Below are 12,944 nucleotides of genomic sequence, written 5' to 3' on the forward strand. Positions count from 1 at the left end.
GCACTAGCATGGTCCGGATTTATTCTGAGAAATTGTAATGTAATGTAGATGGTGCCTTACCTGAATGAGCCAACCAACATGAGTTATCTGCAAAGGACATTCAGTTTTTTAACATTTTACAAGCTTAATATTCATTTAGCAACTATTCAAATACATTAACAGAAACATTCTAATTTAAACCGGTTAAGCAGGTTCTTACTTTCTAGTTTATAAGCAAAGGCCAATATTTTGTCTTTGTACACTGAGACTGGTATTTTATTTGCAATTATTTTCAGGTAAGTCATTCCTCTCCTACATTAGGATAGAAATAGACTCATTGAGCACTTTATTAGTTATATGCAAATATTTAATAAGCCAATCAAGCCAAGCAACTAAAGGCATAAAAATGATTCAGACCAAATGTAAGAATGGGAAACAAATGTAATCTAAGTGACTTTGACTGTGGAATGATTGTTGGTGCCAGACATGGTGGTTTCAATATCTGCTGATCTCCTAGGATTTACACGCACAGCAGTCTCTAGAGCTTGCAGAGAATGTTGCGAAAAACAAAAAAACATCCAGTGAGCAGCAGTTCTGCGGGCAAAAACACCTTGTTAATGAGACAGGTCAGAGAAGAAGGGCCAGACTGGTCAAAGCTGACAGAAAGGTGACAGTAATGCATAAACCACACATTATAAAAAATGTACAGTGGTATGCAGAAGAGCATCTCTGAACACATAACACATCAAACCTCTAAAGTGGATAAGCTACAGCAGCAGAAGACAAATAAGTCTAAAAAAATAAGTAATAAATACCTAATAAAGTGCTCACTGAGTGCATATGATACATAGACTATGCATTTTATTCATCATGATGCATGGAACCATTATAATAGCTCTATAGTCTTGTATAATTCCCTTATGCTCTGTCTGGTTGTTTCAAAAAAGATATTGACCAACATCAAATTAGTAATGTAGGATTTTACACATAGGAATGGAAATATGAGAGAACCCTATAAAGCAAGACTTGGCTAAATCTGTGTATATTTCTATGCCCATCTTTTGGAGAAGGAATATACCTATTTATACTGCACTTTGACTCGCCTAATGTGACCTCAAGCATTTTTAATGGGTAATTATTATTTAATTTATTATTTACGTGTGTATGTGCCTTATCTGGCTGTTCTAAATGGCTTTCAGTGTCCTGTTAGGAAATCACATCACTCAAAACTACAGAAATGCTCCAAATAAAATTATAAAAAGATTGGTCATTCTACCATACTTCTGTATGTCCTTCCCTTTAGATCCTCGTGGGACTATTGCAGCTAAGCTCTCGTTTAGTAGCTGCTTTTGGCCAAGAACATTGCTGACTCAATTTTGCTTTTGCTGTGTCTGAGAAAGCGATTTAAAAAAGACTACGTGATAGTCTGTGCGTTCAGAGTGGATTTTTTCAATTAGCCATGGTCGTCTCTTGACCCTGACATTTTTAATGTAAAAAAACAATATGTAGCCTAAACATTCATTCACTATCTGTATTTGATCATATCCGCCAAATATCTTTCCGAAATATTTGTATTTTACAAAAAAAGATGTAGCTGTGTAAATTTTTAACAATGTTGACAGATGGTTGAACGTTTTGACAATGCTGACAGCGTCACAACGTTGTTGCGTATGCTAGGAAGCCCACTGATGTCGTTCCGGTAGCAAAGATGCCATCCGAGAACGTGGCCAAATTAATTATGAATAACCAACCCAGTCATTCATTCATTTTTTTTCTAGGATTCACAGACAGCATATGCTTTCAATATAAACTGTCAAGTGAAAAACGTACAAATTAGCTGATAGTTGCCTGACAGTGCCGTCAGCCAAGTAGACTATGAAGGCTACACGTCGTCCGAAATGTTACATGAAATGTTACATTATTGTACACAAAACTTGGTAACAAATAAAAACCTATAGCCCGCCGTTGGTCAACGGGGAGATGTATGGTATGGTGAAATTATGGTTATATACACGCCCTAATTGTCGCTTCAGATAACAGCTAGTTACAGCCATTTCGTGTGATGACTCATTTGAGAAGAATTCCGTTTCTGTTTCCCTCTCCTCCAATGTATCCATGTTTTTTTTTTTTGTTTGTTTTTTTTATAAATATTTGCGCTCAGTCACCCATATCAGTCCCCACCCCAAACCCCCACCCTCGGAGTTTTAACAACCACAGCACCAAGAGCCAGTAGGCTAATCGTTTGCCTGGTTGTTTTACTGTCAATGTGTTCCAGTACTTGAGAGTTAAAACGGACAGGCGTCGTTTCCTGCACTTACACGAACGAACGCCCGCGGTTGGAACTACGCAAGACAGAAAACGGGAACGTGAAACGGAGAGAAAACGTCGTTTCGTCTCTCAGTCGGCTTTAAAAGTTGTATTGTAGACTACGAGTTGTCAATTAATTGGCACAGACGGACAATGCCGATCGTAGCTATGAGCTCTTTGGTGCTTAGAAGTTCGTTGGTAGTAGTCGCTGTTCTAGCATTTCGCTGCTTGGCATTGGAAGGTATTTATGTTTTTACTTCATAGCCTATATGACTTTTGTGTTTTTACATACACTTTTTATACAATTTCTTCTCATGCTTTTCCTCATTCTTTTTCCATGTTTATTGACTTTTCTTCGGTCAGTCACTCTGCCTTCTAAATCCTGCAGTCCTCCAGTGCATCGACCTTCTTACGTTTAAACTGGCAGAGATTTGCATTACGTTGAGTCAGGGGAAAATAACATTTCACTAACAACTGAGTTTCCTGTTGAACGACTTTACGCCATACAAATAAACAACTGTCTGAACGTGTCGTACGTGATTTATAATGGGGCTATTCCGTGTCAACTCAAATGAAGTGCAGAGCACCCACCATCTCTTCAATTTTGTATTTGTGGTGGTAGGCAATGATGAGGAATAGAAATTCTGAACATTTGAACTTCAAACGCTGCTTCCTTTTCGTGCTAGAGCAGAGAAATTCGATTTTTAAGTGGCCATAATTATACAAGAAAACAGCCAAATCATTTGATATTTTGTATCTTCGGAGTAGTTAGGGTGTAAGATATTTATATACATCTGGTGATTAACAACGACGATATAGCTAATGGAAAAAACGCATATTCAGAAATGTGCGACCATCCTCAGCTTTGGATATGTTGGAGATTCCCTTAAAAATTAAAAATGTGTGATGGTGTTGTGTTAGGCTTGGTTTCTATGGCCGTTTCAACACTAAACTCATACATTTGTAGCCTCTATGTTGTACCAAACAAGAGAAAAGGGAATAGTCCAAAATAACGTTTGGAAAATATTTGAAGACTATAATTATCCTGTAATACTACAAGTAAACACAATGGACAATGTATTTACTTTTAGAGATATGACGCCTAGAAAATGTCTTAAAAAATACCACTTTTAAGGCCCAATATCCTCCAAATGAAAAGAGATGAATGTTTTTTGACATCAGATTTATTTTCAGGATTTCTATTCCTCAGCATTGCCTACCACTACACAAAAAATTAAAGAGATGCACCATATTTGAGTTGACACAGAATAGCACACTAGCTTACTGATGTTGTTATTGTCTGTCAAAATTTCACCAGATGAGCCCGACATGACCCAGCGAGAGGTGGACTTTTCCAAAATTCTTGGAGAGAAAGGTCAGTTATTTTTTAACTTAACTGTAACTGTAACTTATTTCTGATCATAATAAGCGCAATACTTAGTTTTAACACACAGAGTCATTACAAATGGTGTACATGTGTAAGCTCAGGTAGCTGATGTGTTGTTCTGTGTAGACCTATAAATTAATGATCTTTTGAATGATCTTTGATGAATTTGTTTTGAATATGTTTTTGGTATGTGTGTGTGTGCGTGTGCACGTGAGCGTGTGTGTGTGCGTGTGTGTGCGTGTGTGAGTGTGTGTGAGTGTGTGTGAGTGTGTGTGCGTGTGTTTGCGTGTGTCAGTGTGTGTGAGTGTGTGTGAGTCTGTGTGTGTGCGTGTGAGTGTGTGTGTGTGTGTGTGTGTGTGTGTGTGCTTACAGTCATGCATGTGTGTACAGTGCCCTTTTTAACATTTCACAGGTGAGCATCGTCTGATGAAACAGATCCCAGTAAAAACAATGATAGCTATACTTGAGTTTAACTTTCGTATTTATTTGCAAAGAAAAAGCTTTATGATTTGAATCAGACATAGTAAGTCTCTTATACACACTTTTCCTGAAGGGGGGGCTTTACCAAAACAAAAAGACATGAAGCTGGCCACTAACATGTATCAATATTTTGTCTTCTGAATACCCCTTGTTGACCTTGCTGTAAGACCGGAATGTGCTAGCTGAGAAGCAGAGACATTAAGGTCAAAGGCTGTCTGTCTGCTGGAGAGAGACAGAGAAAGACTCCTAGTAAGCACTTAATTCAGAAAGTGGTCTAATAGTAATAAGGATTATCACTAAGAGGTTATTTGTAATCGTGTGATTGTCTTTATGTTAACACATATTGTCAATGAAGAAATAAATTACGAAAATTACCCTTGCAACGTGTACTGCTTGCATTTGTGCAGTACTAAAATTGCCAGTTGTTGTCATTTAATTCAGGTATCAGTCAGCTTGATCATGTCCATGACGTGACCCAAAGAGAGATGACCTTTGGCAGTGAAGATCTTTGGGAACACATAGGTTTGTCCTTGAATGAACTGTGCCTTAATGTGCTCTTTGTTTTGTTTTAAACATGTTCACAGTGACCTACAAATAGCGGTATATCATGTCATGTTTTGAAAGGGGGAGTATAGGAAATACTTCCTTAAATTTGTTTATAATGTTCATGTTCATTGCTTCTACCAAACACATATACATTTATGCTACATTCACAAAAGTAACACTGCTACATTATGTTCCCAGAACTTCCTGAGGCTGGCCCTGACTTTACCCAAAGAGAAGTGACCTTTGACCTTCCAAAGATTTTGAGAGAAAGAGGTGGGGTCCTGGACAGACATGTCATGGCTAACTGACAGTATCAGTCAGCTGTTTTCAATGAACCAAGACTTTTGAAACACAAACATTATTCATTCCCATAAAAAAAAATCATATGGTGCATATCACTGTGCAACAGATATACTCAGTGAGCACTTTATTAGGTATTTATTAGACTTGTTTTGTTTTTTTTGTTTTTTTTACTATTTTAAACATTCTGCTGCTATATTCTATCCACTTAGAGGTTTGACACGTTGTGTGTACAGAGATACTCTTCTGCATACCACTGTTGTAATGCGTGGTAATTCATGTTATGCATCAGCTTCAACCAGTCTGGCCCTTCTCCTCTGACCTCAACATGTTTTGCCTGCAGAACGGCTGCTCACTGGATGTTTTTCACACCATTCTCTGCAAACTCTGGAGACTGTTGTGCATGAAAATCCTAGATCAGCAGTTTCCGAGATACTCAAAACACCCTGTCTGGCACTAACAGTCATTCCACGGTCAAAGTCACTTAAATCACATTGCTTCTCTATTCTGACCGCGTCTGGATACTTATATGCATTTAGTTGCTGTCACATGATTGGCTGATAAAATATTTGCTTTAACAAGCAGGTGTACAGGTCTACCTAATAAATTGGCCACTGAGTGAATATTGGAAAATCTGTTCTTCAGACAATCAGCTCAAGTCCCAACTCAAGGCACCTGGCTCTGTATTCCAAAATGCATTTACAACATCCCTCAACTGCATCATGAAGTTTGCCTTTTAACACACATACTCATGCACGTACTCAGTTTCTCAGTGTTGTATGTGCTTGCATTCAGGCTCCAGGAGGGGGGAACCAGATATGACACAACGGGAGGTCACCCCTGACCTTGATGGGCATTTTGAGGAAATTGGTAGGCTTAGTCTCAATACTTAACTTTTGCAAGATACTTTCATAAAAAATTAAGGAAAAAAAACGATGAATTCTGTCATACCTTCTTTTTCCCCTTTTCAGATTGGCCAATGTTGGTCCCTCGCTCCTCCAAACTCGACATGTCATTTCCCCCTGCCCGCCCTTCCTTCCACAACTTTCCTGCCATCTGTCTCTATGGTGAGGATCGGTCTAGATACCCACCCAGCTCCCTTCCCCAGACTGGTTTCAGCCACCTGCAAAGACAGGGAGATGCCATCAACCGTGTTGAGTCCTTGTACAGTTTTTGTTGCCAGAAGAATGGGACTCAGGGCAAAGAACTTTCCCTCTGCTGTGCTCAACAGGCGGTGAGTCACCATGTCCTGTTCTGCTGCATCTGTTGCACTTTCCATTTTTTCCATGTTCCATTATTTTTTTTCAGTGACACACTCACTACCAAACAACACAAAAGTGGAATTGACTGTGAAATATTGTGAAATTTGCAATAAAACAAATACAGTTAAGCTTATGGAAAAAATAGCAAAATATTGCATAATATAAATTGTCAAAAAATATTGTCTAAAACAGATCCAATACTAATGACAAAACACAAGTTTAATTCTGCGTTCTGATATGTTATATACTCTTTAATCTGGATCTACTGGTCGTCACCTTTCCTAAAATATGGCCATGACATGTGAAAATATTGTTACGATCCCTAAAAGTCTGTCTAGATTCTTGAGCCTTGGAAGACCTCCCCTGTGGAAGTCTACAGATGTATTTACAAAAAAACTAAACCTGAAATAAACATGTTTGCACTGATCAGACCGGGGGCCTCCATCGTCGTAATGAATTCAGCATGCTTTTCCCTTCTCATGTTATTTGGTGTGCGCTTTTACATACTAAAAATATGAGAGTTATAAACCTATCATTTTGTATAACAACGCCCACATTCATCCCCACCTACTCTCTCTGTCATCTTCAGGAAATGATTGCAATGAATTCATTTTGTTTGATGTGCATGAAATTAGTTTTGCATCAGTCATTCTGATGCTGAATAGTGTGGTGGAGGAGAGAGGAGAGAGGAGAGAAATGAACACCTGGGTACCAGCACCTGCTACCTTTTGTCAGACCATGAGTTTTGTGAAGACAATGACACAAACTTCATGTATTTCTTTATAGAGTGGATTTTTATTAATACCAAAAATGCAATTAATTTAAGCCCAAATATCAAAATTTGTGGAGGAGGAGGGTATTGCATTTACATTGTTGGAATCATTTTAATTTTAAAGTATAAATGCCTGATGGCGTTGGCTCTGGCCTTTCTAGTGTACCAGTGGAGTGGCATATCTTTTCAGTGGGCCCCATGTATTCCTGGTAGCATTACTGGTATTACACATGTGATCATAAAGACCATCTTGCTCCTGTCTTACAAACATGCAGGATTCCCTCTTTGGCGCAAAGGACGCATCACATCATAAAATGTATTTTGGAGTTTGCCTCCTTTTATTGGAGGGCTTTGTTTTCGAAGACCTGCATGCATATAGACAAACAAGGTATTGTCCTGTCATGTCATGTTTTCCCATCAGCTAATCCTGCAAATACGGTGTTGTCAACTCAAAGGCTCTTATTCTATATCTCTTCTCCAGGAAGCATTGTATAGCACTGCAATACATACACATGCACATTCCCTCTTTCATTAAAGTAATACAGTGGGAACAATGAACAGAGAGTGCATGTGAACACCAGCAGGTATGGAAGTTTTTCCCCTGTGTGTTTGGTGCAGGAACCATCTGCATGTATTACCCGAATTACAAGAAGTTAATCCGACAGTTTTTTCATTGTTTGTGTTTTCACAGTGGGAGTATGTTCTAAACGGTTTCTGTGAAGAGGAATTCTCCATCAAGACTGCTCATTATCACTGCTGCAAGAAGCGGGGGGGGGCACGGTGGAGCTGTTTTGAGAAGGAGGGTCGCAGCTTCTCTTACCAGCCTACCAGCAAGGGTTCAGTGGCCCTAAAATCAGATCCAGAGCCAGGGTTCACCTGGGACCCCAACACTTGCCAGCGGTAAGGAGATGGAGGAGGGCAGAGAAGGGGATTGTGAAAGGAAGAGACAGGGGGTTAAAGTAGGAGTAGAGAAGGGCTGATGAACAAGGACTACAGATACAAGATAAGAACAATTAGGTGGGTTTGAAGAACAGTAATGACAATAAGACGAAGTGGAAAGGGATAGTGTGGGAGAGAGGAAGTATCGTTTGTATTCCTCTGGTAGATAAGAGGAATGCCTATGGCAAATTAAGCTTAGGTAGAAGGCTGAGGTGGGGAGCACCCTTTCAGAGCTTTGGCTATGCATTTTGTGCACTCTAAATCTGGCCATGGCTGGTTCTGAATGCATTCATCACCACAACAAAGTGTCCATTGTCTCCAGGGCAAGCTTGGAGCCCAGGGGGGCCAAAGAGCCAAAGGTCCCAGACATCAGCTTCCCACCTGGCAGGCCCACTCCATCCAACATTGGACGGATCTGCCGTCTCCGCAAGCTCCGCCCGCGGTACAACCTCAAGTGTTTGCCAAGTAACAGCTATGGCTGGCTTGAGCGTCAGTCAAAGGCCATCAACAGGATGGAGAAGGCCATTAAGCAGTGCTGTAAGGGGCAGAATGAGGTGGCCTGTGCTAATGGAAAGGTAAGGGAAAGCCGTTTAGGCTCTGAAAAAGATTTGCGGTTTAATTGTTTCTCCACCGACTGCTTTTCTTGCCTTCTCTCTGTCTGGTCCTGTGAGGGTGTACACAGCTATGCCAGTCCAAACATGACAGACAAATGTTACTTTATTGTTTTTGTTATATGCTGGGACATGCTCTTGTTATTTGAACTTGATTTAGAAAAGAGTTAGGTTTGTAGAATACATTGATTTTAGTTTATAGATGACCATAATATCTGTAGCCTTCAGAAAGGTCCTTTTAAATCATTATTTTGAACGTATATAGGCACGTACACCACTATAGTACTCCCAATATGATTTTGTTAATTATTGACCAGGTCCACTTGATGTTGTTAAAAATATAGGTGAGTTATGAAAATGTGTGAAATGAGATCAGAAGTGGTTCAGTCCCTTGCTTTCAAGTGGAGGCTGGTTACCACACCCAAGACTTGTAAACCTGAAGCCAATATTCACATCACATTTAAGGGTAGGGTGTGTTTACTTGGTGAGGATCCCTCTGGCAACTGCTCCTTTAACTCCTGCCAATGACACACCTGTAGGTTAACAGTGTGTCACCAGCCTCTCCTCCAATGAGCATTACATTAATGGCATTTGGCAGATGCTCTTATCCAGAGCGACCTACAGTTGATTAGACTAAGCAGGAGACAAACCTCCCCTGGAGCAATGCAGGGTTAAGGGCCTTGTTCAAGGGCCCAACAGCTGTGTGGATCTTATTGTGGCTACACCGGGGATCAAACCACTGACCTTGTGGGTCCCAGTCATGTACCTTAACCAATACGCTACAGGCTGCATTAGCTGTCATATAGTGCTGTGTGGCCCGGTGTGGAAAATAGACGCTGGCTTATGGGTGAGGTCATCAGAGGAGTGCCTGCATTTCAGCTGCAGTGCTCTTTTGCATGAGTGCAGTTGGTAACTTAGAGCATTTGGCTTCTGAAATTTACAAACTAGGCAATTGGAATTGCTTTAAAATTATGACATTATTTTCATTGACACTAGTGTTGTAGTAGCTGTGCTATATGAGGCTGTATGCTATTGATAAAAAATAAAAACACAAAAGGGGAATCCGTGACCACAATGTAGTGCCTGCCTCATTCTAAGGGGCGACACGGCTCAGGCAGTAAGAGCAGTCGGCTGGCAGTCGGAAGGTTGCCGGTTCAATCCCCCGCTTGGGCTGTGTCGAAGTGTCCCTGAGCAAGACACCTAACCCCCAAATGCTCCTGACGAGCTGGTCGGCGCCTTGCATGGCAGCCAAGCACCGTCGGTGTTTGAGTGTGTGTATGAATGGGTGGATGAGAAGCATCAATTGTACAGCGCTTTGGATAAAGGCGCTATATAAATGCCAACCATTTACCATTCTGTTGTGGAAAGCATAGATTTATTTAATTTATATTTTACATATATGTTCTTGTTGGTACAGTATACTTTCAATCTGTAGTACGGTATTGACTACTACAGCTGGCTGAGAAGTGATATGCCATGCCATACATTCATAATCGAAACATTATTTCACCATCATCAAATGCAACAAAAATGTACTATGTTGCAGTTTTCATAATCACAGCTCCGTCTTATTGAACGGACCTTGATGCATTTCATATTTGACCTGGGCCTTTGACCTTCTCTCTCCTGTGGTCTCTCAGTGGAAGGTGGTGATGGACAGGTACTGTGCGGAGGAGCACTCTGTCAAAGACAGTCCCTTCCCCTGCTGCGATCTGCCTCAGGGACCAGATCGCTACAGCTGTCTTTCATCCCACGCGCCCCACCCACGATATGATCGTGAAATGCTCCAGCACGAAGTCACCCATGTTACGCTCAAACCTGGCCTGATCTGTGACACTCACAAGTTGCTCACAAAGAAGTAAGGTTGATTCTATCTCCACTGAAATGTTGTACAAGAAAGGAAATCAGTGTTGCTAAAATTAAAATGACATTTTTTTCTTTTGGTTCAAATGTAAGAATTGCTAAGACTGAATACTCTTCTCATCTCATTTGAGGTTATTTTACGTTACATGGTTCTTTGCATATATTTAACCAGGGAATTTAAGTGGTTGACCTGATGCCATTATCTGTTCCAACAGATTTTCTGTGCCGTTTCCAGTTAAAAGTTTAGTCAGTCAGTGTTGCCACCTACCTGCAGCGCAGAGAACAGCATGTGTTCAAGGAAAGGTGGGTATAGTCTTATCCAGTTCTGAAACCGTCCGGAGGATCCATGTATGCTGGTTTTGTTGCAACAAACCTTGTGCTCAATTGAGGTTGTTGAACACAAAGGTCACACACTGTGTGACTCCCCTGGGAGGGAGATGCGGCGTTTCCAGAAATTTTCTTGCCGCTTGGAGAGAGAGAGAGAGAGTGATAGATTACATTACATTACATTACGAAGTACAACAAAGTGCAAATCAAACAAACAAAATGTGTGCAGATCACCCACACTAACACATAATAAAATATCTTTGCCCTTCCCCCTCACAGGTTCTGGGCAAAAATAATAATTTAACACAATACACTAAAATGAAAAAATAAAAAGTCACCTCAAACCTGGCACTCTGGCGTGATCTCTCTGTCTCGGCCCCATGCTGTGGGAATGAGCACACTGAAGCACCTGGGCAGATTAGTGAACCCAGGATCCCAGTGCGTGTGCCCTCTCTAACAGTAGGCGGGGCCAAGACAATCTGTGTCTCCAACAGACTGAATCTCACAACTATTTTAAGTTCTTCAGTAATTTTTTTTGTTTTAGTGGACTGGGGTCCAAACTTTCAACAATCTGGTTATTATTGAAATCACCTCAATCTTTAACTTGATCAGTTAAAAAATGTGTAAAGCTTTTTAGGTTATAATTAGCTAATCTTACAATAAAGAATACCTACTTGGTAAAATTATGGGATTGCAATTGTGGTTGGAACGAAAACCAGCATGCATGTGGGTCACTAGCTTTTCTAATCCTGTGTGATTTACAATGTAGGAGAACATGAGTGAATTCACTGATGCAATATGAGTAATAGTTCCACACCTGTGCTACCAATATTTCCAGACCAGCCAGTACTAATGCAACATCAATAAAGCAGTCACCCAAATTGTGTGCTAACAAAAAGTACTAATTCTGAATATATACATCCATTGCATGTATCTGACTACTCAACATTCTTCCAATGCACTGTTACAGTCTATGGGGGTTGACCTTAAAGAGTAATAATATAATGAACAAGTGAAGCCTGTTGTCTTTCAAGTCTTGAAGGTTCTGAGGGGTGCTTAGTTACTGTTTAATATCCAATCTGTAAACAATACAGAAACGCTACCATTGTGAAGAAGAAAGTTGACATGAAAATGAAAGTTGGGGAATTAATTTTTCTTAACATGTGTAAATCAGGCAAGTTGTATAGTTAAGGGGAAGTATGAACAGAAAGACTCTTCAGATTATACCCTCTCTCTTTGTGAACTGGATACATACTCGTGATTACAATCAAGAGTAACAGTAAACCAAAAGCAGTACTTTATAGCAGTGGTTAAGAATCTTTTGTGTACTGACAACTGCAAGATGGGCTGTATAAACGAGTCCCCAAGTATTTCATAGAAATGAGTCTGAGACCATATAGCTTACCTGAATAAACAATGGCTCCCAACTGATCTCTTTTCATAGCTGGATGACTTGATGGAGAGAATGTGCACAGGAAAGGAACCACTGCCTCCAGCTGTTTCCCCCGACTGCTGCATGCAAACTTCCCATGGTGCCCCCAACTGTCTCTTCAAATTGCTGGAAGAGGCCGCTATCAAGGCAACTAAGTTTTCTGCCCTCAAGAAGAAGTGCCCCCTGGTCTAACTTATTCACTATCCCTGTCTTTCACATAACTGTTTTTTCCCCCAGATGATCATTGGTGTTCTCAGATAAGAATGAAATTGGATGAAAAAAAATCTACAAGTTCAAATGATCAACGATACATGTGTAAAATATTTTCTTTAGATATAATTAAAACATGCACACATTAATATTAGAATATTAGTAGTTCAAATACATGCAGTATACATGCAGTATACATGCTTTTGTATGTATGCATTTCATATGTAACCAGGGTTACTGGTCTCATTCTTCTTGTATGATTTATACCTCTGTGCTACCTCCCTAGCAAACTATGCTTCCACTATTTTGATTGTAGTTCATGGATACATTTATTTGAAAGGTATTTTGTGTTTTATTACAAAATGCAAAGTGTATTTTTGCACATTTCTGGCAAGAGCTCATTGTTCACAATCTTGTACTCAAATGAACATTTAAATAAATTTAGTTTTTCCATCAACCCACAAGAATTAATTGGTGTCAGTCCTTAGTAATTATTACTAAGCTCTGTGGCTTAGTAATGAGCTCTGTG

At 40.1% G+C, this 12,944-nt stretch overlaps 1 protein-coding gene across 1 annotated transcript; it reads left to right on the plus strand.

Moving 5' to 3' along the window:
- Positions 1-2,193: 2,193 nt before the first annotated feature.
- ecm1b (extracellular matrix protein 1b) lies at positions 2,194-12,872 on the plus strand. Its single transcript, XM_061247214.1, has 11 exons — positions 2,194-2,527; positions 3,605-3,661; positions 4,595-4,675; positions 4,898-4,972; positions 5,795-5,869; positions 5,971-6,233; positions 7,725-7,933; positions 8,295-8,547; positions 10,224-10,441; positions 10,662-10,749; positions 12,218-12,872. Exons 1-11 carry the CDS (start codon positions 2,440-2,442, stop codon positions 12,395-12,397), a joined length of 1,587 nt encoding a protein of 528 aa, XP_061103198.1. The 5' UTR covers positions 2,194-2,439; the 3' UTR covers positions 12,398-12,872.
- The last annotated feature ends 72 nt before the right edge of the window (positions 12,873-12,944 follow it).

The sequence above is a fragment of the Conger conger genome, chromosome 1, assembly GCF_963514075.1.
Source record: "Conger conger chromosome 1, fConCon1.1, whole genome shotgun sequence".
Lineage (NCBI taxonomy): Eukaryota > Metazoa > Chordata > Actinopteri > Anguilliformes > Congridae > Conger > Conger conger.